Source organism: Symphalangus syndactylus, chromosome 2 (genome assembly GCF_028878055.3).
Source record: "Symphalangus syndactylus isolate Jambi chromosome 2, NHGRI_mSymSyn1-v2.1_pri, whole genome shotgun sequence".
Classification (NCBI taxonomy): domain Eukaryota; kingdom Metazoa; phylum Chordata; class Mammalia; order Primates; family Hylobatidae; genus Symphalangus; species Symphalangus syndactylus.
Window position 1 is genome coordinate 45,741,677 of NC_072424.2, and position 27,367 is coordinate 45,769,043.

A 27,367-nucleotide genomic window follows, 5' to 3' on the forward strand; every position below is an offset into this window, starting at 1 on the left:
TCCTGACCTCGTGATCCACCCACCTCGGCCTCCCAAAGTGCTGGGATTACAAGCGTGAGCCACTGAGCCCGGCCGTGTTTCTGTTTTAAGGCTCTGTTAGAAATTACTGATGCACACACTATATTGTAAATTTTTATCTCTGTATACTGTACTTCTACATATAGATGTTATGTTAAAGAATTACTTCATCCCCGTGTGACCATCTCACCTCATAATCAAATGACCCTAAATCCCTCACTAACCTACCCTCACCCTCACTAAACTTAATAATAAATGCTGGTATATCCAGTGCATTGGAGGTACCGTGGGACCAGAAGGTGGTGACCCCCCTGGACCCAGCTTTCACTATCTTGTGTGTGTCTATTATTTCTCGACCTGCTGATCTGCCTGGGAACAAAGAGAGAGCTCCATTGCATTGTGGGCTGCTGGCCAGATCCCGCAATACTATCTGAGATAGCAAATATAAGAAAAATAGATTTAGGAAAAAGAGAATGGGTTTAGTTTTAGAAATGCGGGGTTTGGGGTAGCTTTAAGATATTTAAATGAATACATAACAAGTCCATCCATCCGTAAAAGGGATACGAGATCACGGAATTAAGCACAGGATACAGAGTGCACCCAAAGGAGGGGGCTCGCTTTGCAAAGTATGAGCTTTACACTCATGCCACCTAGAAGATTCCAGAACTAAACTGTGACTCTGCCAAACTGAGCACAGCTGATGAGAGACTTCAGGAGGCTTCTTATACACACACACACACACACACACAGAGAGAGAGAGAGAGAAACCCACAACAAATTGAAAGGTAGCGTGAAGGGATACCAAGACAGAACAAAATACAACTTTTCTTATCAAATCTTGGGAAGTCTAACTCTCACTAGAAGGAAAACTCTCTAACTTCTCAACTCTGTGGAAGTTATTTCCGAAAGAAGAAATTGTAAAGAAAAACATCCCCACAGAGACATGCTAAGAAAAGGTTTCTGTATGAAATGTCTGTTTAAATTGCAATGATAGGGAGCTTGATGACTTTTACCAGGAAAAAATGATAGTGGACCAAGAGAGTCTATTCTCTCCCAGAAATAAATTTTCGTAAATCTTAAATCCTAGGGCCCATGATTTGATGGACTCCCTAAGTAGAAAGAATCCAAAACTGGTCCATGAAAAACAAGTCAAAGAAGATAAGTTTAATATTGACACTTGTAATTAAAATGTATAATGGAATATGAACTTTAAACTACTGTTTGCATTCTCATACTGAAAAAATTTACCAAGTGGTTGTGTTTTTAACTCCCATGGCATGCACAGATTTCCTTGGCCAGAGGTAGGAGAAATAGTATTGAAAATACTGTAATATTGAAGGGAAGAATACAATGGTGAGGACCTCTACAATGGGGAAGACCCTCACTCACCAGAGACAATCAGTAAGAAAGACTTAGGAGTTTCCAAAGTAGTTTGTAATACTTGGGGGGAAAAATCAAGCATTAGAAATCATGTAAGAGTGTGCAATGCAAAGACAAAAAGAAGAAATGGTGTTGAGCATTGTTTTATTTCTATGACATTGCAAGAACAGCTCTTAGAAAATTTAATTTTTTTTTTAACTTTTTATTATTAAAAATTTCAAAATAAACAGATTAATATCATGAACTCCCATCATTTATCTTCCACTAATATTTTTACATTCTTGTTCCATCTATACCTTTATCCACTCACTCCATATATACCCCAAATTATTATTATTATTATTTATTATTATTATTTTGAGACAGAGCCTCGCTGTCACCCAGGCTGGAGTGCAGTGGCGCGATCTCAGCTCGCTGCAAGCTCCGCCTCCTGGGTTCACGCCATTCTCCTGCCTCAGCCTCCCGAGTAGCTGGGACTACAGATGCCCGCCACCATGCCCAGCTAATTTTTTGTATTTTTAGTAGAGACGGGGTTTCACCATGTTAGCCAGGATGGTCTTGGTCTCCTGACCTCGTGATCTGCCCGCCTTGCCTTCCAAAGTGCTGGGATTACAGGTGTGAGCCACCCCACCCGGCCCCAAATTATTTTGTACAGTTTCTATTAATAGTTTATTATTTTTTATAGTTTTTTTAAGTAAGATGTATATACATTGAAATACATAGCTAAGATCTGTATAAGTTTGACAAACACATTTTTATCATGGTATAAAACATTTCCATCTCCCCAGAAAGTCCCCTTGTGTCCGTTCCTAGGCAATTTCCCCACCCAGAGGTAACCACTGTTTTGATTTTTTTCATCTTAGTTTACCTGCTTGCAAATGGCATAAAAATGGAATCACACAGTTTGTGCCTTTTTGTATTCAATTTCTGTGGCTCAACATATCTGTGAGATTCATACATGTTGTTGCATTATCAGTAATTCATTCCTTTTTATTGTTAGGTAGTATTCCATTGTATGAATATACCACAATTTGTGTATCCATTCTCTTTCTGATAGCCATTTGGGTTGTTTCCAGTTTGGGGCTAACTGTGAACAAAGATGCTATGACTATCATGAGCCCATGTTTTTTGTTTCTCACTGATAAACACCAAGGAGTGGAACTGCTGACTCAAAAGGTAGATATATTAACTTCATAACTGCTGAGGCTTTTCCCATTGTTTGTCCGTTTATTATTGAATTGTAGCAGTTTTTAATTCACAGTTAATACTTTTGTTTTAAATACAGAACAGTTTAGAATCTTAGCGTAAAAAGGCTCCCACTTGCCTCTGGGGCTGCCACTGTTTAGCTAATTCTATACCAGATTTGGCTGGTGGTAAAGGATAACATAACACCACATATATGGAGAAGAATGCTGAGAGTTCGGGCGGTAACTAAAGAATTCATGTTAGACTGATTTTACTTAAAAAAGGAATAAATGTGAAGCCAAAGAAAACACTGATAGAGTCCTTTCTAAACAATAACCAGAAAAGATAAGAAAAAGGTAAAACAAGAATAAGCATTTTATGTAAGTTAAAGAAGTAAACCTTGGATATTTTCCAGATCTTGTATTACTAAATAATATTAAATCAAAATTATTTTTAATCTCACCTGTTTCATTGCTGTTTCACCTATTTTGTCAGAATGTTTTCGAATGCTTTCCAAAAAGTCTTTGAGATCAGACATGGAGATTTCTTTAATATCCTCACGGAGTTTGGGAAGATTTTCTATCATGAGCTGGCAAAACCGGTATTGACTAACCCAGGGAAAGTACACATTCTCTAATTGTTCCATAGTTTTTAGGGCAGAATAGTACCTGTGAGAAGTTAAAAAAAAACTCTATAAAAAGTTCTTATCACAATATTTTTACAAGTAAGTCTAAATAATCAGTTTTACACTGATTATTCATCAAAAAGGACCTAGTCATAGTTAAAGTAAGTAAAATTAATATTTACATCTATTTGTCAAGGACAAACTATAAACCACATAAACAAGCCACAGGCTCAAAGTTGATGGCATACATTAATGTAAAACTTCTTTATTTCACTTCATCTGAATCTATAACATCAAAAGCATTATGATAGCATCTTAATACCTGAAATGAATATGTATAATTGTTTCAAACTTGTGAATTATAACATTTAGTGATTTGTTATATGATTTTGTATTCTGTCTCCCATCATAATATCCATCCACACAGTATCACCACACAAAAATTACATAACACGAATATAATTCTAATTAAAATAAAATTCATTTAACTTTTAAAAAAAAGTCATACTACTATTTAAGGCAATTAGAAATACTGTTAAGTATCACATACACACACAAAAAAAAACAGGTAAAAATCCACACTGGTAGAGTGCTTTTTCAATTCAACAAATATTTACTGAATGTAACAGTTCCTCTTTCGGGCTTTGGGGGCTACTGTTTCATAGTGTGACATGCTGGGTATGCAGCAATTAGTAAAGGGTAGCCTTTGCCCTAGATAAATTGACATATATTTTCATATACATAATTTAGTTCTCTTTAGACTTCTATGAGGCACACTTCTATGGCAGATATTACAAGTAGCATTCTATAGATGAGAAAACTAAAATACAGAACAAGAGTATATAATTTGGCCAAGAAACCATATTAATTGGTAGCAGGACTGAGACTTTACCAAACTGTCAGTTTCCTACAATAATACCACCAAAAATCTATCTGAGAGTTAGGTAGAGGAACTTTAAAAATTAATTACATAGTATTCTATATCTTTCTATTGAATTGGATGACATTAAAAGCAGGAAAAGGCATTAACTAATGTACAAAAAAGGCAAAACAAAGTAAGTTGATAGAAACTATGAGACATAAGTGAAAACAAAAGCAAGCTGAAAAGACCCACCAGGTGTGGTGGCTCACACCTGTGATCCCAGCACTTTGGGAGGCTATGGTGGGTGGGTCACCTGAGATCAGGAATTCGAGACCAGCCTGGCCAATGTGGTGAAACCCTGTCTCTACTAAAAATATAAAAATTGGCCAGGCGTGGTAGTGCACACCTGTAATCCCAGCTACTCAGGAGGCTGAGGCACGAGAATCATTTGAATCTGGGAGGTGGCAGTTGCAGTGAGATCGTGCAACTGCATTCCAGCCTGGGTGACAGAGTAAGAAACTTTCTCAACAAAAAAAAGACGTTATATTCAAAAGCTGTTTTAAAATACCAATTAGTTTTCTGGCATATACTCTCAAAGACAGAGTATATTCTGCAAATTGTCACAAAATATTACAACTAATTTAAAAATTAGACCATCAAAATTTTATCTTGGTAAACATCAGAGTGCTTATAACGTAAACAAAATGTACATTTGGTCAGAAACTAAAATATTTAGGTGGTGGTATGGGTAGGAGAGATGTCATTACAATAATTTTGATAATGCCTGAGATATTAAAGGCTTAGATGAAGTGAAATAATGAATTATGTATTTTCAGTGTAACCCATAACATTTAAAATGCAACAGATCAATTAACAGTCAAACCACACTATCTGATCCTTGACTAATTTCCTGATTTGATATGAACTAGGTATATTTCAAAAGTATTCTCTCTACAACAGGTATGGTTTCTGAAAATTCATGCTAATGTCTACAATGTATTTTAAATCCTAAGTGATGCAGAATAAATGAAAAGTATTACCAGTAGCTTTTGCAACATACCACAGACACAGTCAACTTACTTCATAGCACAACTGTGCCTCCCTTCATGCCGCTCATCTCTTACCTCCCATCTTGGTGCTCCCATGAGACATCATCAGAGGCATGAGAGGTCATAAGACTTACCTAGCACCCATATACACACAACCCAGAAATGTAGAGAGTTAAGGTCGGGGGTTGAACTCTTAACCAATAAGAAATGCAAGTCAGAGACAAGTTCTCCTTTCCTCTTCCTGGAGGGAAGGTTATGATTTGCAATAACATATACAACCTCCCTAAAGGCATTTAAATAACTCAATAACTCACCCTCATATTTGCTCTCTCAACTTTCCTGTCTCATTTCCCTTTCCCTAAAACTAGGATTCAGAGAACTTCCTTAGGATTATACTCCCTAAAAAAGTAGTAAAATACGTGATTTTTACCTCAGACTCTGCTTTCTGGGAAAATTCAGGTGAAGATACAGGGAAAGTTTATCATCTTAGGCAGAAAGCAGAAGTCAGAGACCAGACCCTGGATCCTTTCTAAAATTTAGCCACAAATCTCCTACATTTTATCTGTTTCTAAATGCAAGCAAAAACAGCACCACAATAGAGTACCATTTCTCCTTTAGATGCACATAATGCTGTTTTTACAAAATTATAACAGTAATCCATAACCACTAGAAAAATACAAAACCTATAAGGGGAATATAAAAAGCACCTATGATGTGATCCTACCATGTTGTAATTAAGTAATCAGCATTTGGCCACATTTCCATCCAGTCATATATCTACACTTCCAGTTCTGTAAGCTCATACTCTATTCAACAATATATAATGGAATTTACCTTATAAATTATTTTAAAACAAATTATTATCCTATCTATAAAGTCTTTTATTATAAGGTAATGATGTCCTTATAGTTGGAATGTTAAGTCTCTGATTTTTTAAAATAAACAACAGTAGAGCAAATTTCCCTATATGTTAAACCTCTGACAAGGTGTCTGTTTTTATAAATACAAGATACTTCAAAAAATGCACATGTCATCACTAAATGGAGAATATGTGAGTACTCTAATGATTCTCTGGCCTACAAAGTACAAATTATGCCACTGTTCTTACTTCATTTGCCTTCCCTTGGGCATTTCCATTTCACCAGAGTTTGTCCTACCATAGAATTGGTTACTTCAGTCTCTTCTATTCTTTTTAAATACAATGTCCTGCATACAAAAAAATTTACAAGATACATGAAAAAGTACGAAATTTTTATTAAATTCTAAGTGGAAAAAATAAGACACAACTATATGATGTCTGAATCACTTCCAATGTACAGACATAAAGAGATAAAAAATAAAGGGATAGAGAAATATATACCATATTGACACTAATCGAAAGAAAGGTAGATCAGCTATATTAATTTCAGATGAAACAGATTTCAGAGCAAGGAAAATTATTAGGGATAACGAACATTACATAATGATAAAATGGTCAGTTCTCCAAGAAGATATAGTAATCCTTACAGTGTATGTAACTAAGAACAGAGCATCAAAATATGTGAAGCAAAAACTAATAGAACTGTAAAGGAAAATAAATAAATACACTATTACAAGTGCAGACCTCAGCAAGCCTCTAACAATAATTGACAGGTTCAGCAGGCAGAAATTCGATAAGGACATAGTTGAACTGAACAGTACCATCAATCAACTGGATCTAATTGACATTAAGAGAATATTTCATCCAACAACTACAAAATACACATTTTTCTCAAGCTCACATGGAACATCAAGACAGATCACATTCTGGGCCACAAAACATGCCTTAACAAATTTAAAGGAATGGAAATTATACAAAGCTAATATCATACTTAATGGTGAGAAACAAGATGCTTTTCCCCCATGAGATTAAGAACAAAGCAAAGAAGCTCCCTCTCACCATTCCTAGTCAACATCATACTACATGGAAGTAGTAGCTAATGAAGTAAGACAAGAAAAAAAGGTATTAAGACTGGGAAAAAAGAAACAAAAGTCTTTGCAGGTAACATGAAATGTATCTATGTAAGAACCTTCAACAAAAAATTTTCTGGAACTAATACCAACTCTGATAGAAGTAATTAAAGAGAAATCTAAATAAATGGAAAGATATTCCATATTAATGAATAGGAAGACTCAATATCATCAACTGATGATATCAGTTCTCCCCAACTTGATCTACAGATTCAATGCAGTCCCAATCAAAACCCCAGCAACTTACTTTGTGAATATCAACAATGTGATTCTGAAGTTTATATAGACAGGCAAAAGACCCAGAATAGCCACACGATACTGAAGAACAAAGTTGAAGGATAGATTGACACTACCCAACTTCAAGACTTAATACTGTATAAAGTTACAATGTTAAAGACTGTATGGTAAAGGTGAAAGGATTAACAAGTAGGTTAAAATGAAACAGAAAGCACAGAAATACACAAATACAGTTAACTGAGGAAATTCAATGGAAAAAGGGTAGTTCTTTAAACAAATGCTGCTGGAACAACTGGACATTCACATGCAAAAAAGTGAATAAATAAATGTAAACAGTGACCTTCACTTTTTATAAAAATTAACTCAAAATAGATCATAGACCTAAATGTAAAACACAAAACTCTAAGACTCTAGAAGATAACACAAGGGAAAATTTAGATGACCTTGGGTTTGGCAATCAGTTTTTCGAAACACCAAAGCACAATCCATGAGGAAAAGAAAAAAAGGTAAACTGGACTTTTCCAATTTAATTTCATTAAAACTAAAACTTCCTACTCTTTAAAGACACTGTTAAGAAAATGAAAAAACAAGCCACAGACTGGGAGAAAATATGTTCAAAACACAAACTGAATCAAGGACTTGAATCCAAAATATAAAAAGAACACTTAAAACTCAACAATCCAAAAATAAGCCACCAAATTAAAAAGTGATCAAAAGACTTGGACACCTCGCTAAAGAAGACATACATGTGAGAAGATGCTCAATATCATGTGTCATTAGTGAATTACAAACTAAAATAACAATGAGATATCATTACACACCTAATAGGCAAAATCCGAAAAAATGACAACACTAAATCCTGTGGAGGATGTAGAGCAACAGAAACTCTCATTCATTCTGGAGGGAGTGCAAAATAGTACAGCCACTTCTGCAGACAGTTTGGCAGATTCTTACAAACCTAAACATAGTCTTACCATATGATCCAGCAATCACATCCCCAGGTATTTACCCAAATTAATTGAAAATTTACATCCATAAAACCTGCACACAAATGTTTATGGCAGCTTTATTCACAATTGCCAAAACTTGGAAGCAACAAGATGTCCTTCATAGGTGAATGGATAAACTATGGTTCATCCATACAATGTAGTATTATTCAGTGATAAAAAAAGAAATGTTATCAAGTCACGAAAGGACATAGAGGAACCTTAAATGCATATTGCCAAGCGAAATAAGCCAGTCTGAACATGTTATATATATACTGTATTATTTCAACTATCTGACATTCTGGAAAAGATAAAACTATAGAAACAGTACAAAGTTCAGTAATTGGTAGGGGTTCACAGCGGGGAAGGATGGGGAAAGATAGGGAGCACTGGAAAGTTTTCAGGCAGTGAAACTATTCTGTATGATACTGTAATGGATACATGATATATGTTTGCCAAAATCCACAGAACTGTACAACACAGAGTGAACTCTACTGTAAAACTATGGACTCTGGTAAATACTTATGTGTCAATATTGGTTCATCAGTTAAAGTAAATGTACCATATTAATGCAAGACATTAATAACAGAAAAACTGCTTGGAAAGAAGAGGAAAAGGATATGGGAACTCTGTACTTTGTGTTTAATATTTCTGTAAACCTAAAACTGCTCTAAAAAATAAAATATATTAAATAAAAAATATAAGCAAAAGATGTGAACAGACACTTCACAAAAGAAAACATACAAACAGCCAAATACCAAATAAAAAGGTACTTATGATACTTAAAGATCTCTAGAGAAGCCAATTCCAAAGGTTTTCTTGCCACTGAAATTCAACATTCCCAAACCTTTATCATCTGGATGGCCTGCATTGTGTCTAACCTAAATCCTGTCTTTCTACAATCTAAACCCATGATTTTTCTACCTCTGATTTCACTGGTGGTAAAAAAAAAAAAAAAAAAAAAAAAATCTGTTTATTCTAATCTATAAACAATCAGTCATCAGGAAAATGCAAATTGAAACAATGAGACACTATTTTATACTTACCAAAATGGCTCAACTAGAACAAACTAATTAAACATCATATGTGTGCAAGGATGTGGAGCAAATGAAATTCTTATATTAATACATTGCTAATGGAAGTGTAAATGGTACTACTAAAATAATTATTTTTTAAATTATATTTTTAAAGTCTATTTTTCAAACCATACTTTAAATAGAAAAGTATTTAATGGTTTCTTAAAAAGTGTAGCATTCATTTATGCTATCACTGAGCAATTCTACTCCTATATATTTACTAAATGGAAATATAAACATATCCCTACAAAAAAGACTTGTACCTTAATTTCATGGCAGTCTGATTCATAATACCCACAAACCTGAAACCACCCAAATAGCAACTAATGTATAGATTAACAGATTCTAGCAATAAAAAGAAATTATGCAACCACAGATGAATTTTAAAAACATTATCAGGAGTGAAGAAGATTCCATTTATATCAATTCTAAAAACACACAAAACTAATCTACGATGCTAAAAATCAGAAAGTGGTTATTTCTAGAGAAGGGAGGAGAAATTGGAAAGAGGTATGAGCAAACTGTGGGGGTAATGGAAGTATTCTGCATCTTGTTTTGGTGGCAGTGACTGTGAGAAGTATAAGAAAGCTTTTGGGTGGCAATAACATTCAACATCTTAAACTTGGTGGCTACACAGGTATGTTTATTTTAGTATAACATAAACAAAACGTACAAGTCATAAGTCTACAACTCCAAGAATCTCTAAAAAGCAAACACAAGAGGCTACCTGAAAAAAAAAAATTTGGAGATCAAAAAAGAGCTCCTAGAAATTAAAAATTAGCAGGAATTTTTAAAAATCAGCACCACCTTTGGAAGGTAAAGATGAAATAATCTCATGGAAAAAAGAGCAAGCAGACAAAGAGATTTTAAAATGTCAAAGAAGAGATAAGAAAATTAGAGAACCAATCTAGAAGACTGAACTATTAATATCTTAGAGAAATAATCAAGAAAACAGAAGGCAAAAAATAATTCAAAAAAACTTTCTAATGCTTAAGGATATTATGAGATTAAAGGATAATTTCCAGATTAAAAGAAGGCTCACTAAGTACCCACCACAAAGAAGATAAATAGACCCACATCAAAGCACATCATCAGGAAATGATATACCACAGAGGACAAAGAGAATGTTCTAAAAGAGAGAAAAGGTAGGTGACAAACTAACAAATTCAAACTGCGTGTGTGTGTGTGTGTGTAATAAGTCCACCTAGCACATACATCTTAGTTCCTTGTTTTTGTTTTTCTTTGAGACAGGGTTTTGCTGTCACCCAGGCTGGGGTGCAGTGGCTCAATCTCAGCTCACTGCAATTGCCTCCCTGTCTCAAGAGATCCTCCTGCCTCAGCACCCACCTCCCACAACCCCCTAGTAGCTAGGACTACAGGCACGCGCCACCACGCTCAGCTATTTTTTTTTTTTTTTCAGTAGAGATGGGGTTTTACCATATGGGCCAGGCTGGTCTCAAACTCTTGAGCTTAAGCGATCCACCTGCCTTAGCCTCCCCAAAGTGCTGAGATTACAGGTGTGAGCCACTGCTCCCAACCCATACATCTTAGTTTCTAAATGCCATTAATACTAAAAGCAGCTAGGGTACCCTGGAGAATAGCTGCTTCCAGATCTGAGGCAAAAAAAAAAAAGGCACAATGAGAGCTTGGAACATCTTACTGTACAATAAACACAAAAATACTCAAAGACAGAGACACAGGAACTGGCTTGAGGGGTTTCTCTTGTTAAATTTGAAACAATTTGTGCATCAAAATGAATAATGACAATAATAAATTATAATATATTTATTTTAAAAATGCATAAGTTCACAGCCATAACCGGAAAAAAATAAAAAAGGTGGTGGTGGGGAATAAAAAGCTCTTCTTTATATATAAAAAAGCCAGTTAATAAATGTTTAAGAAATAATAGAATTTTTTAAATCAACATCTTGTAAATCCAATATAATAACGGATTAAGGCAAGAATGATAAAACTACTGGGTGAAAACCCGTTAGGAAACAGGACCCACAGATTACTTATTAATTGCAAAGAGAAAAACATACCTTTTCAAAAGCCATCTGGTAGACTTCCCCTTAACCAAATGATCAAATTTAGCACAACCTAAGGACAACATGACTTTATAAGCCTCCTGATGTCATGCAATGTGAGGTATCACTTATGTCATACTCTTGCCAAAACCTTTAAACTTGAATCTAAACATGAAGAAACAACTAGATAAATCCAAAATGCCCTGGTCTACAAGAGAACTGACCTGGACTCTTCCATGAAAAAAACAAAGAACAGGAGGACTGTTCTAGATTAAAAGGGACAAAAGAACACATACGAATCAATGTTTTCAGGGAGGGAAAAAGATGTAAGACATTTTGGAGATAGTTGAGAAAATGTGAGTATACCGATAATGCCCCAAACTGGAAAATAATATGGTAATAATTAAAAGTTAGTTATTTAAAGACACAAATATAAATACCAAAATAATCCATTAAAAGAGGTAAAAGTTTTTGCTCCTATAAAAAAGGAATGGTGAATGGGAAATAGGAAAGGTGGTATCTGTTTTTTTTTTTTTGCAGCAAATGCATAGGGCAATTATTTGAATCTTTAAAATGTGAGGATATATAACTTGATTTAAAAAGAGAATATATTATTAATACATACGTGAAAGAAAATAAGACTTTCAGAATAGTTTTTGGCTTGTTTTTTACAGGGAAAAAATCATTCTACTAAATTGTATTAACTGGTAAAGCCTAATGAAATTCAACATGTAGCACCATGAAGTAGGATATACACACATCTTTTACTATAGGTCTGTATAAGATGTGTTCTGATAATTAAGTAGTTACTAACCAAGAAGAAATCATTTTTTCCCTAGTCCAAATTGTCTCATTTATTCTGGTTTTTCTATGTTACTTTTGCATCATTTGTTTTTTTTCTTTTGTTTTTTTGGGGGGTAGGGGGTGGGGAGGTGAAATGAGGTCTCCCTATATTGCCCAGGCTGGTCTCAAACTCCTGGTTTCAGGTGATCCTCCTGCCTCAGACTCCCAAAGTGCCGGGATTACAAGCATGAGCCATGACACCTGGCCAAAATTGTTCGTCTTTAAAATATTTTAAACATCACTATATCCAATGCTCCTATGGCAATCAATAAACTACTTTAGTTTCTTTTTCATCTGTCATATATGCATTTGAGTTATAAAACAGAATGTGAACTACTACATTCACCCAGATTGTCAAAATATAACTGCCTACACTCTTTCCTTCCACAGTATGCACTTAGCCCTTAGTTACATGCAATATTAGTATGTTTGTAAGCTAATCAATATTTTCATTCCTGTTCGGCTATTTGTCCTTGATCAACATTACCAATCTTTGATATCATTTATAAAGGACAATGATTTATTAATAAAAGGCTAAGATTTGCTTTAGTGGATTATCCTGATACGTGAATTTTAAGTACAAAGGTTAGGGTAATGAAGAAAGCAAAACTCATGATTCACTATGATTTATAGTATCTGTCCTTTAAATAATAGAAAAAAATTCTTATTTAAAACAATAAGAAAAAAACCAACTCACCTTTTGGCACTCATCTGTTCTTTCAGCTTACTGTACATTTCTAGCACTGCGTTAAAAAATATAATATTTTAGCTTTCAAAATGAAAAGAAAATATTTTGAGACATGAAAATAATCAAAGCAGGAAAGAGTATATTACAAATTTATTAGACTTCTACACCTTGAGTTAGGCTAATATTTTCAAATAAAATGTTAAATACTTCAAGTATATGAAAACATTTTAATTTCCTTATATACTGAACATTTTATTATATATATATACACACACACACACACATACATATAAATGTATTATACTGAACCTGGAACACTTGTATATGCTAACACGTATAACTGAGACATTAGCCTACCAACAATTATCCTATCCAGAAATTACTAATATTTCCTCCCTGAAATAGAACTGGAACTTTAGACTTTAGTTGTTTGAGAGAGAAAGTTGAGTGTGAGATTCACTGATTTTTGACTCAACATATCAAATAAAATAACACACTTGTGTTAAACTCACTATAAACAAAAGTTTATACCAAATCCACAAAGAAAGAAAAACATCAAAAGCTTACAGCAGTAGGAGTGAATTATAATACAGCCAGAAATAAACATAACAAAGCAGCTTTATTCATTTCATCCTTTCTATCAAATGCAATTGTTTGATAGAAAGGAATGCAATTATTCAATAAATTATTCTTTGCCAAGATAATATAGTGTCACTAAAAAGGTTTTAAACCTTTTTACCCTTTAAATTAGAATTTCAAAGTACAGAATGAGTACACACTTTGCTTTCCCTCTACAATATGGACAGACATTTTTTTCCAGATTTTTCTACAGTCATATGACTCCTCCTAGGGGGTCTCCGAGTTTAAAAAAACATCGTTAATGTGTCTGAAAACCATAAAAACTGCAGTGGTAGCTATAGTGAATCAACCCTGACTCTGTCGCCTCACAGGATCCTATGTATATCTCTATCATAGCCTCTATATTGTAATGTAATTTTTTTCACATTTTCCAACCAAAGCATTAGAGGGAACACATAAACTGGGAGAGAGCCTGCTGGAGTAAGTATAAACTTTCTTTGAAGTCTCCGATCTTAACAATTCACGTAAATTTCATATCTACCTCATACTATTTCCATATAAAAATAATGCTTTCCTCAAAAACAGTAAAAACTAATACACCAGGAAAATAAATGCATTGTTTATGCCGTGATTTTTTTTTTTTTTTTGAGACAAGGTTTCACTCTGTCACCCAGGTTACAGGGCAGTGGCACGATCATGGCCTACTGCAGCCTCAACCTCTTGGGCTCAAACAATTCTCTCACCTCAGCCTCCCAAGTAGTTAGAACCACAGGTGCGCCACCACACCTGGCTAATTTTTTTTTTTTTTTTTTAATTTTCTGTAGAGACAGGGACTCCCTATGTTGCCCAGGCTGTTCTCAAACTCCTGGCCTCAAATGATCCTCCCACCTCAGCCTCCTAAAGTGCTGGGATTACAGTCATGAGTCACCATGCCCAAGCTATGACTTCATCCTTTCATACTCCTCCTAATCCACGGAGGAGTTAGGCAACTGCACTGTAACTGATGACTTACTTGTCTTTATTTCCATAAGATCTGTGAACTCCAAGTATCTGAGACAGGTCTCCGTCAATTTAGAAAGTTATTTTGCCAAGATTAAGGGCATGCCCATGACACAGTCTCAGAAAGTCCTGAAAACATGTGCCCAAGTCGTTAGGGGTACAGTTTGCTTTTATACATTTTAGAGAGACATGAGACATCAATCAATACGTGTAAGATGTGTATTGGTTCAGTCTGGTAAGGCGGGACAACTCAGAACTGGGGGTTCCCAGATTAGAAGTAGGTAAGAGACAAAAGGTTGCATTCTTTTGAGTCCTTGATCAGCCTTCCACTGAATACACAATTTAGTCTGGCCCAGTGAATCTGCATTTTTATACAAATAAAAGGGCAGAGGAAGCAATCAGATATGCATTTGTCTCAGGTGAGCCTCAGAGGGATGACTTTGAGTTCTGTCTGTCCTTTGTCCACAAGGAATTTCCAGTGGGCAAATTGTGAGGGAGTATGTAGCTTCTTATCTTTGTAGCTATCTTATTCAGGAGGAAAATGGGAGGCAGGTTTGCCTGACACAGTTCCCAGCTTGACTTTTTTCTTGGCTTAGTGATTTTGGGGTCCCAAGATTTATTTTCCTTTCACAGATTGTAGGATCCTTCAAAAGCTGAGATTGTGTCATCTCCAACTTTATAGTTCCAATACCTACCATGATGCCTGACACACACACACACACACACACACACACACACATTTATAAGTGGATAGTAGGACAGAAAGATGAATAGAGGAAAGCAGGTAGTTCTGGATGTGGCCATTAGGAACACAATATTCTAGCTACTTGGGAGGCTGAGGTTGCAGTGAACTAAGATTAAGCCACTGCACTCCAGCCTGGCCAACAGAGTGAGACTCTATCTCAAATAATAATAATAATAATACAATTTTTTTATCCAATAAAATCTGCTAACAGTTTTAACAATATAATTTGTAGTCTAAGCTAAATTTACATTATAAAAATAGCATATAGCGGGTGCAGTGGCTCACACCTGTAATCCTAGCACTTTGGGAGGCCAAGGCAGGCAGATCATTTGAGGCCAGAAGTTTGAAACCAGCCTGGCCAAAATGGTGAAACCCCATCTCTACTGTAAATGCAAAAATTAAGCAGGCATGGTGGTGGCGCCTATAGTCCTGGCTACTCAGGAGGCTGAGGCAGGAGAATGATTTGAAAAATATATATATATATGTATATATAGCATATAAAACATCTCATTCTATTCTGCTGAATATGGAGGTTTAGGCTCCTTCCTACAAAAAAAAAAAATAGTAAGTTTAAAAATGGGACAAGGCATGGATTTAGCTTACCATACTAAAAAAAAAAAAAAAAAAGGCCAGGTGTGGTGGCTCATGCCTATAATCCCAGCACTAGGCTGGGGCAAGGGGATTGCTTGAGCCCAGGAGTTCGAGGCTGCAGTGAGCTATGATCATGCCACTGCACTTTAGCTTGGGCAACAGAGTGAGACCCTATCTCTAAAAAAATTAAAAATTAAAATAAATAAAAAGAAAAAAGTCATATACCTGCTTCCTTTTGTTTGAACAGAATGCATCCAACTTAAAGTATATTAAATGCAGGTAAAGAAAATACTAGTTAATTTCCTCAGAATTTATCTGATGCCCAAGTAATATTTAGCCCTAACAAAGAGACCAGAAACAGCGTTTCCAAAATACAGGAGGAAAGGCAAGAATGGTGAAGATCTGGCTCTTTTGATGTTTTTCTTACCTTATCAGCACAATGAGATTGTGAGCAAAGCAAAAACAACCTGCTAAGTGACAAACAAAAAATAATGGAAAACTAGAGGTAAAAAATCAGGCAAATTAGGTAAAGATGAGAAAATGTAACCAAAAGACTCTCCCCATGGGAATGTATTCCGAGGAAAAACAAAAAAGGGTTATGGGGTACAAAGGGCAAAAGAGGCCGAAAGGAAATGGAAATGTAGAAGTTGCTGTTCTAGGAAACTGATGTGACATATAATCAAACAAGAGCTTTCTAACATGACAAAAGCATGAAAATTCAGGGAATAAAATGAACCTGAAAGATAAGCATGGTCTTTGTTGTGAGGCAATCACCAAATAATCTGTAATTCCCATACTAAAGAATCACTACTTGCTATTATTAAATTACAACTTTACCAAGCCAAACATTTTATTATAGACAAGTTTAACTCACCAGGAAGGCATAATTGCAATTTTTCTACTACAGTTGTAATATTTCTCTGCTGAATTCTACATCGAATGATATCTTCTGTGTGGACTATCACCTTAGAAAAGAAGGAATGTTCATATTTTTACAAACAGTTAAAGAACAACTACATACTGAATACACAGAAAAGTATCATTTTCTCACCTCTTTTCCAGCATCTTGAAACCTTCGGTTGGTATCAGTAACTTGCACCTTAAAAATTTAATTTCACCTTAGTTAGACAAATATGCATAAAACTGCCCTGATGTAACTGCTCACCCTTGTAATCAGATCATGCTTCATGAGAAACTTAGAACAAAGAAATGCAAATTCAAATTAACTCTACAGCTTGAACTTGAACTTTTGATTGAAAAGGGCTTTTGTTAACTTCAATTACTTATGACAGTTCTTTTTAACAGATTCTGTGGCAAACTTCTCAAATTTACTCAGGATTTTTGAACTTTACTTGCTTCTCTAAGTCTGTCAAACAATTCAAATCACTGACCCAATTGACCACTGGTCCCCTTTTGATAACTTCAATGAGGTCTATGTGCCATTCATTGTCTGTAGGAAATGGTGATTGCATTTTATGGTAATTAAACATTCATACTTTGCTGAATGCAAACACTGGGTGGTTGATTAACATCAAACACAGAAATTTCAATCCACAGCAACATTTTAATGCTGCAGGTGCAGGCAAAGCTCAACCTCAAATTTTCCCACATATTAAGTGACTCATTAGGTCATCATAGTAAGGAAGCACATTCTGGTTTATTAAAAATCTCATTAATTTCTGAACAAAGATGCTCAGTGACCTCATTGATGCTGTAGTTAGTCTCTTGTTATCTGAATATCCTTTATACAATGGTTTTCTAATCATAACCTTTGGTGAACCAGGGTCATTTTGTCTGCTAAGTGCTCTAAACGTAAAGAAAGATAAATAGGACAATTCTTATAATTAAATATTTTTTATCCTGACTGAACAAATCCAGGTCTCTTTCAATAAATAATGTTTTAGCTGTATGGCAGAAAGTGTAGACCAACTTTCTTTAAGAAAAATACACACTGCTGTTAAACTTTTCAAAAAGTTTTAACATTATTAAATAATGCTGAGAACATAACTATTTATCGTAAGTTTTTAAAGGAATTTTAGAGGATAACATTTTATAAATATTGTACTAATTGTCATTTTAGAAATTCAAAAACTGCAAATAGGGCCTTTCATTGTATGCATGTTTTGAGTTCACTTCCCTGCATGGAAAGAAATCCTGTTAAGTCAGTGCATTACTTGCTTCAGAAAAAGAGAATACTCCTGCCATTAGCATGACAACTGTGTTAATAGAGCATAAAGAGCATTCCCAAATACATACACTAATTCACTTCTTGAAAGTAACACACTTAATAATGACTTGTACATATGTACTATCAACTAAGACTTGAGTAATTTAATGAGAACAAAGGTAAACAATTTTAACATATTTCTTACCTTCAGTTTTTCTGCATCAGTCCTTACTTTAAGGAGTTCTGTAATAGCATCTACAAAACCCTGATGATGAAAATTACACATCTTTTCAATTTCCTTGTCATGATTACGGATACAAGCATCTAACTTTTCCATAAACTTCTTGTGCGCATTTGGTTGGTCATCATACACAGACCTAAATGTATATAAGAAAGCAAAAATTAACCAAAATGTATTCTTTAGTAAGCCTGATCTTTGCAAGAGGTGATATCTTAAAATTAAATCTCTGAACAAATAAACTGGTGACAATAATACCTTTAGTAGAAATAATTTCCGTGAAAGTATTTTATTTCTTCTGGAACATGATAATATTAAAAGAACCACACAAGCTCTAGATATAGCATGAGGTATCTGGAAATAAAGGTATAAGGCTCAGGAGATGTGGGCCTAATACAAGTCTTTAACATACTAACATTCAAAAACAAAGAATTAGTGAATGAATGATTAAAGAATGAATGAACAAACTCATGATTTTTACAGCATTTACTATGTAAAGTAAATGCTCACGTTCTAAATGCTTTATATATTAACTCTTTAATCCCCACAACAAGGCTATAAAGTAGGTATTGTTATTACCCTTGCTTTACAGAAGAGTCACAGATAACTGAACTGCCATAAATTCCACAACCAGCAAAGCTGGGATATGACTCCTGATAGTCCGGCTCCAGGGTTCATATTCTCAGGTACGAGCCCATATTGCAGTCACCACAACATTTTCTAAACATGGCATATTCATTCCTACTGTCTCTCAGCTCATGCTGTCTCCACAGAGAGCGTACCCCTCTATTCACCATGCAGTAAAGGACTACCCTTGCCACCGATGCCTGGGAGGAAAGCCTTTGGCATGCCCTGCCTGGTAAGTGTCTTCTTTGTTTACCTGGAAGGCTTTGACTGCCAAATAGCAGATGCTAACAGTGTGACTGATGGTGAGGCCTGAGGCCACACAGTTTTAGCAGTGGAGGGGCAGGAGGTCAGCAATGTGGGCAGTCAGCCAAGTCTACATGGGTAGTCAGTCATGGCTATATGACCAAACTCCAATATAAATCCTGGATACCAAAGCTTGGATGAGCTTCCCTGATTGACAATACTCTATGCGTGTTACCACACATCACTGCTGGGAGCAGTAAGTGCTGTCCACAATTCCACTGAGAAAGGACAACTGAAAGCTCACTCGTGGAACCCTCCTAGTCCCTGTCCTATGTGCCTTTTCTGTTGTTGATTTTAATCTGCGTAGTTTTTTGAAAGTTTTTGTTGTTGTTGTTTTGCTGTAACAAACAGTAACTATGAGTATAACAACTTTGCTGAATTTTGTGAGTCCCTCTAGCAAATTTTTGAACCTGAGAGTGGTCTTGGGAACCTTCCAAACCTCACCCCCACATCCGTTGCCCATTGTTTGAGGTTCATTTCAAGTCCCATTTCTTCCAGCAGGCCTTTGCCAATTATTCCCATGCCAAGTAATCTTTTCACCTGCAGGACAGATAAACTTACAACCCCTTACAGTTATTCTGACATGTAATCATATATTACTTTGTATTGTAATTTACATGTTTTGTATTTAAAATATATTTTGTTCCCCAAATAGGCCATAAACTTCTTGAGGGCAGCCTCTGTCTTCGACTTTTAATGAATACACTCTCTAATACAAGAGATAACAATATAGGATACCAATTATTAAGAATTTAGGCTCTTGGCAGCCAGGTGCAGTGGCTCACACCTGTAATCCCAGTATTTTGGGAGCTGATGTGGACAGATCACTTGAGGTCAGGAGTTTGAGACCAGCCTGGCCAACACGGTGAAACACTGTCTCTACTAAAAATACAAAAATTAGCTGGGTGTGGTGGCAGGTGCCTGTAATCTCAGCTACTCGGGAGGGTGAGGCAGTAGAATCGCTTGAACCCAGGAGGCAGAGGTTGCAGTGAGCAAAGATCATGCCACTGCACCCCAGCCTGGGTGACTGAGTGAGACTCCATCTAAAAAAGAAAAAAAATTTAGGTTCTTGGCATCTATGCCTACATTCTAATGTATGTCAAATATAAATCCTAATTTTTTTATTTTTTTAAGAAGAATTTAGGTTCTGTAAGAGCTGAGTTAGAACTAGGCTCTGATCTTGGACATATTCTCTTTTCTATCTCTCTCCATGTCATCTTGACTTGTAGCTTTAAATTCCATAAGCACGCTGACACCTGCCAAATTTTTATCTCTGCCCTGACCTCTCCTCAAACTCATATCTCTCTCCAATTAGATGTCTGATAAGCATCTCAAATATGTCTGAAAATGAATTCCTGATCTCCTTTCACAAAACCTGCCCCTCCCATAGTCTTCCTCATCTCAGTAAACCCCACTTTTCTAGTTGCTCAGGCAAAAAACCTTGGACTCACCCTTGATTATTCTCCTTCTCCAGCAAACTACCTCCCCATTGGTATCACCCTGGACCAAGCCAACAACATGTCTTGCCTAGATTTGTCAACTGCTTCCTAACTGGTCTCCCTGATTCCATCCTTGTTCCCTTTCAGTCTGTTCTCAACACAGCGGCCAGATGATAGCTAATGGGAATTATCCCATTAAAACCTAAGGCAGATCCCATGTCTCTCTTCTGCTCAAAACCCAATTTATCTTACAACAGCCCATAAGACCCTACATAATTTTGCCTCTTGTTACCTCACTGACCTCACTTCCTGTTACTCACTCTCCATTTTACTTATTCCATGCCAGCAACACTGGCCTCCTCATGGCTTCTTTAATACACAGGCATATTCCCATCTATGCTATCTAGATAGACCAGACAGAGAGATAGATAGATAGACAGGCAGACAGATATACACACACACTATCCCCTTCCCTGTTTTATTTTTAATCTTCTAAAACAAAGGAGTTTATCACTATATCATTCTTTCCACTGTAGAATATACTCTCTGTTTCACACTTTTAAGTATTATCTGTCTTCCCCTACTGGAATGTAAGTTGCATGAGGACATACAGTTTTTGTCTGTTTTGTTCCCTGTTGTATCCCCAGCCCTAGAATAGTGTCTATCATATAACAGAGGCTCAATAAATAATTCATTAATAAATGGATGAATTAATAGATGAATGGATGGAATTAGAAAAGGCACTTACTAGCAGTTCAACCTCAGGTAAGCCACCTGAATTCTCTAAGTATCAGTTTTCACAACCATAAAATAGGGATAAAAATAGCACATATAGCAATGAACAAGTAGAACCTGAAGTTAAACACACAATACCATTTACATTAGCATCCTCCAAAATGAAATACTTAGATATAAATCTAAAAAATACACAAGATCTACAGGAGGAAAACTATAAAACTCTGATTTTAAAGTAAACTATTCAATGTTTATGAAGAGGAAGACAATATCATTAAGATATCAGTTCTTTCCAACTTGATCTATAGATTCAAGGCAATCCCAATCAAAATCCCAGCAAGTTATTTTGCAGACATCGATAAACGGATCCTTGGGTTTATATAGAAAGGCAAAAGACCCAAAATAGCCAACACAATATTGAAAAAGGACAAAATTCAGCCAGGCATGGTGGCACACGCCTGTAGTCCCAGCTACTCAGGAGGCTGAGATGGGAAAACTGCTTGAGCCCAGGAGTTTGAGACTGAAATGAGCCATGATTGTGCCACCACACTCCAACCTGGGTGACAGAGCGCAACCCCAACTCTGAAAAAGAAAGACAGAAAAAGAAAAAAGAACAGAATTGGAATACTGACAACACAACACAACATTTACTATAAAGTTACAGTCATCAAGATTGCATGGTACTGGTAAAACAAACAGATCAATGGAACAGAACAGACAGCCCAGAAATAGACCCACATAAACATAGTCAACTGAATTTTGACAAAGGAGTAAGGGTAATACAATAGAGAAAAGAAACTCTTCAACAAATGGTGCTAAAACAACCGGACATCCACATGCAAAGAAATGAATCTAGACTAGACCTTGAATGATAATGATGTGTCAATGTAGGTTCATCAGGTTTTAAAAATCTACTACTGTGGTGAGGGATATTGACACTGGGGAGGCTTTGGATGAGTAGGATAGGGAATATATAGGAAATCTCTGTACTTCCTCCCAATCTTGCTGGAAACCTAAAACTACTCTAAAGAAAAAAAGTCTTTAAAAAATAGTATCTACATTAGAGTGTTAGGAGGATTAAATTAGTAAACATGAAAAATTCTTAAACAATAACTGACACATGGTAAGTGCTTAACATACACTAATGACTGGTATAGTATGCACATGAGACAACCAAATCCTTGTTAAACAAGTGAACCAGTGGCTGAACAACTGAGTACTAGATACAAATATCAAATAAATATGACCAAAACTCAATTATCACACCAAAGGATCTGACTACCACTAACACCTAACATTTTTATATGTCCTTTTGCATTTTTTACATTTAGTGTTTCATTTATTTCTTATACACATCAGAGAAAATATCACTGCCTCTTTTTCACAAATGAGTAAACAGTATAGAAATGATAAATGACTTGCTCAATGTAGCCCTAGCTGGTGAGTAACTGAGGCAGTACTAAAATTCCTACTTCGTACTTTTCCCACAATTAACATATATAACAAGAACTATTAACTAAATAACATTATTTCTAAGGAAAATTCTTGTGCAAGAAGTTTACCTTAACTGATCTTGGTGTGCTATAAACAAATTTTTATTTCATCATTATGAGAAAGTATTGTATTTAAGTAATATGCATACACATTTCTATGTTTTTTAACACATTTTACTAAAAGTTGGACATTTATCTGGCTCTTAAAATACCAAATAATAAACATAATACACCAAAAGAATTGTTTATATTACAATTATCACATTGGAGCAAAAATCTAGCAAGAGATATTTCAGGACTACCCAAATACAGAGTCCCTTCAAGGGAGGAGTTGACTGCCTTTGTGGATATAAAGGAGATACTGTTATCCCTTTTGAAGAAGAGTAATAACATAAATAAACAGGAAGAAGAGAACAATAGTTCTTTCCCAGAAGTATACTTCAGTTTAGAAAGTTCTCAAAGTAAATCCTTTGTTATGTTTTTCCAATATATTCTTCAAAGTTTTAAAAACAAAACTCTTCCTGCTTTATAGTAATTCGGGATACTGCCAATGCATCTACTATAGCATCACAGGTGAACCCCTCTTTTTCTGTTGATGCTATAATGGAGAAAAACAATATATATATTTTTTAGAATATATGCAATACCCACCCTCCATTAATAGAAAACCAAAGCCTGAGGGGGGTAAACTACATTCCATGCCTTCTGCTATTAAAAAATAGAACCATAAGTTCCAATGAAAGAAATAAAAATAATATTAAGAAATTAGTACTGTGAATGAGAAGAGTAGGTCTTGATCTATTACGAAGTCTCAGGCTGTCCCAACTCTCTCCCGACCCTAGATAACCATTTGCTATTCCAGAAATGCACACAAGCTGTACTCACAGATGATACCCCCATTTGTCACCCACAATCCATATCAATGAGCAGAGTACACAGAAATAAAGTCATCAAGGTGAATAAAAGTTCCAAACCACGGGAATAAATTGTATTTAAAGAATGTACTGAAGAATCAGGCAAGTGCCAGAATCAAAAATACATCAAATGATAGAATGCTGGCCCTAGAAAAAGCCTAGAAAGTTCCTAGATCTATGTCATTTTAATAAATGCAGCACAAATCTAAAAGCCAGCAAGCAAGCACTCAAAATGGAATTAATCGGCCGGCCATGGTGACTCACTCCCGTAATCCCAGTACTTTGGGAGGCTGAGGCGGGCAGATCACCTGAAGTCAGCAGTTTGAGACCAGCCTGGCCAACAGGCCAGGTAGAAACCCTGTCTCTACCAAAAATACCAAAATTAGCTGGGTGTGGTGGCGGGCACCTGTAATCCCAGCTACCTGGGAGGCTGAGGCAGGACAGAACTGCTTGAACCCAGGAGGCGGAGGTTGCAGTGAGCCTAGATCACACCACTGCACTCCAGCCTGGGCGACAAGAACGAAACTCCACCTCCAAAAAAAAAAAAAAAGAAAGAAATTAATCACTATAAGTAGTTGATTTAATCCTCTACTTAAGTTGATAAAAAGTAATATTAAGGCCAGGCGCGGTGGCTCACGCCTGTAATCCCAGCACTTTGGGAGGCCGAGGCGGGCGGATCACGAGGTCAGGGGATCGAGACCACGGTGAAACCCCGTCTCTACTAAAAATACAAAAAATTAGCCGGGCGCGGTGGCGGGCGCCTGTAGTCCCAGCTACTCGGAGACGCTGAGGCAGGAGAATGGCGTGAACCCGGGAGGTGGAGCTTGCAGTGAGCCGAGATTGCGCCACTGCACTACAGCCTGGGTGACAGAGCGAGACTCTGTCTCAAAAAAAAAAAAAAAGTAATATTAAAAATAACTAGTCTAGAAATTTGCTAATAAGGCCAATAATAAATAGCTGACTGAACGGAGAGAGGCAAGAAAGGAGAAAAGGTGGACATGTATCAGAACACTGCAATGAGGAAAAAAACAAAAGCTACTCTTATCCCAAGAATCTCTTGACACGGTATGTATAGCAGAAATTATGGACCTTCCCTCTTGATAACCATTTAGAGTTAATCCTAGATGGTTATCAAGGGCCAGGAGAGAGTTGGGACAGGCTGATAATTTGGAAAGATGGTGGAAGGAGAAGAAAATGAAGAGAAGATGTGCTCTTCAGGTCAACAATTCCCCACAGTGACTTAACCGGCCAGAGAGGAGTCATGTCTGCTGCTTCTGGCTTAATGATGGTAATGATAAAAATAATAACAACCAACCAAGTACTTATTACGTATTAAGTGCTTTACATGCATTATCTCATTAAGTATAAAAACAGAACCGTAAGTTCCAATAAAAAAATTAACGAATTAGTACTGTGAATGAGAAGAGTAGGTCTTGATCTACCAATTACTAAGTCTCAGGCTGTCCCAACTCTCTTCTGACCCTAGATAACCATTTGCTATTCCAGACATACTTTTGGCTTAACTACAGTAATCATTACAGCTTTACAACATGGATTCTGTTAGCATCACAATTTACAAATGTAGTTTGGGAAGATTAAGACATTGAGTCTGAAGTCATATAGTAACAGAGTCAAGATTTAACCCCAGGTCTACCTGACTCCAAAGTCAGTGCTCTGAAGTATTATATTACATAGACTCTCCAGTCAGAAATGGAGATAAGCAGCATGGAATGCAGAGGGAAGTTACCAGCATAGCAACCAACCAGATCACCTTTGAAGATAAACAATTGAGAATGACTCAATAGGGAATCCCTGATGTGCACTGTTGCACCCATCAGGTGAAATCAACCAATGGACAGAAAAGGGGGATGATAACTGAGGCATAGCTAATAGTTACACAGTTTTAAATTACAAATGCAACAAAATAAGGAGGAGCAAAAAGAAGTAGAGAAAACCGAGGGCCCTCTACTAGACCTCAGTTGAAGAGACTCTGAAAAAGCTATTTTTCTTTTTTTCTTTAAATGATAATCATTATTCTTTGAAATTCTGATTTGTAGGAACAGAAAGGAAATGTGTTCAGCAGTACTCACTCTTCGAGCCTAGTTGGTTTATAGTTATATCTACCTAATTCATATATGAATGTGCTAGATTTATTGCCATTCTAAATTTTGAATTAATAAACAATTTTAACAAAAATAATTTTTCGTTCTTTCAAACTGTCTCCCAAAATTTTATAATTTCTATTGGTAAGTCTAATCAAATTCCTCTAAACAAACACACACATATTTATATGCTAGAACCAGCAAGAGCGAACATTAGAAAATCAGTAAATTTTCCATTCTCCCACATCCAGTAAGAGTATACCTTAGTGCTCTATATATAGATAATGACACATCAATGTAAGAGAGTTCAGGGCAAAGGTAAAATAAATAAATAAATAAAATAAAATTTGTTTAAAAGTAAAAAAGAGAGGGGGGTTAGCTCAGTCATCCCCTCCAAAAGCTTAACACAATAAAATGTCTAATTCTGGCAAAACTTAATGCAACTCAGACAAAAGTACAGATGCAAAATCATTTTTAAAAGAAGAGATGGCTGGGCACGGTGGCTCACGCCTGTAATCCCAGCACTTTGGGAGGCTTAGGTGGGTGGATCACAAGGTCAGAAATTCCAGACCAGCCTGGCCAATATGGTGAAACCCTGTCTCTACTAAAAATACAAAACTTAGCCAGGCGTGGTGATGCGCACCTGTATCCCAGCTACTCGGAAGGCTGAGGCAGGGAATCACTTGAACCCGGGAAGCAGAGGTTGCAGTGAGCCAAGATCACGCCACTGCACTCCAGCCTGGGCATCAGGAAAAAGAGTCCCATCTCAAAAAAAAAAAAAAAAAAAGAGCTGACTTTAACCCTCATGTGAACATAGAACAAAGATGGCTTATGCCACACTAAAGATTTTACTTACATATTTTAATTTTAGCAACTAGGAATGTATAAAAATACTGTATGTGTCTCAAAAATATAGCTAAAAAAATTTTAAGTATCAAACATATTTTCTATCTACATTATATCAACTCTTGAAAACCAAAGTTTTCAAAGTTTAAATATGAGTTAATTTGCTGTAACTGATTATAAATTGGCTTTAGGGAATTTAAACAAAGTATCTTGCAGATACTTTCTTGAATTGTGTGTTTAGGGCTCCACCTAGTGGTAGTAAAATAAATACAAAAAAGATAAGATTAAAATGTTAAAATTGGTTCACTGGAAATTAATGCCTTTATCATCAAATCAAATGTCTTAACTGAGAAACTAAGGCCACTTTAATTTTTTGGAAAGATGCTATATTCTGTAAATAAATGACTTAGTAATCATATTCCACAGTATTTTAAGGAAAAGTTCCCTTTCTGATGAAAAACCAACATTCACAATGTATTATTGTGAAAAAAAACTCATCACTGGCAACATATTATATATTTTTTGTTAAAAAGCATGTAATATCCTTACACTATTTTGGGTATCTTTTTAATTCACTGCAATCTTCATTGTAAAGAATAAATCCATTACAACTGTGAAGAAAAC

At 35.8% G+C, this 27,367-nt stretch overlaps 1 protein-coding gene across 14 annotated transcripts in view; it reads right to left on the reverse strand.

The window, feature by feature from the left end:
• EXOC6 (exocyst complex component 6) overlaps positions 1-27,367 on the reverse strand; it is a 364,709-nt gene that overhangs the window by 148,381 nt on the left and 188,961 nt on the right. For all 14 annotated transcript variants that reach the window (XR_008652928.2, XM_063629860.1, XM_055255403.2 and 11 more), the window contains 5 exons: positions 18,252-18,423; positions 16,931-16,978; positions 16,754-16,844; positions 12,975-13,020; positions 3,047-3,251 (listed from right to left, as the gene is read on the reverse strand). Coding sequence is in view for 13 of the 14 variants with exons in the window: in XM_063629860.1 (XP_063485930.1) it covers positions 3,047-3,251; positions 12,975-13,020; positions 16,754-16,844; positions 16,931-16,978; positions 18,252-18,423 (562 nt within the window). In the remaining variant the exon portion in view is untranslated. The remainder of the gene's footprint in view (positions 1-3,046; positions 3,252-12,974; positions 13,021-16,753; positions 16,845-16,930; positions 16,979-18,251; positions 18,424-27,367) is intronic.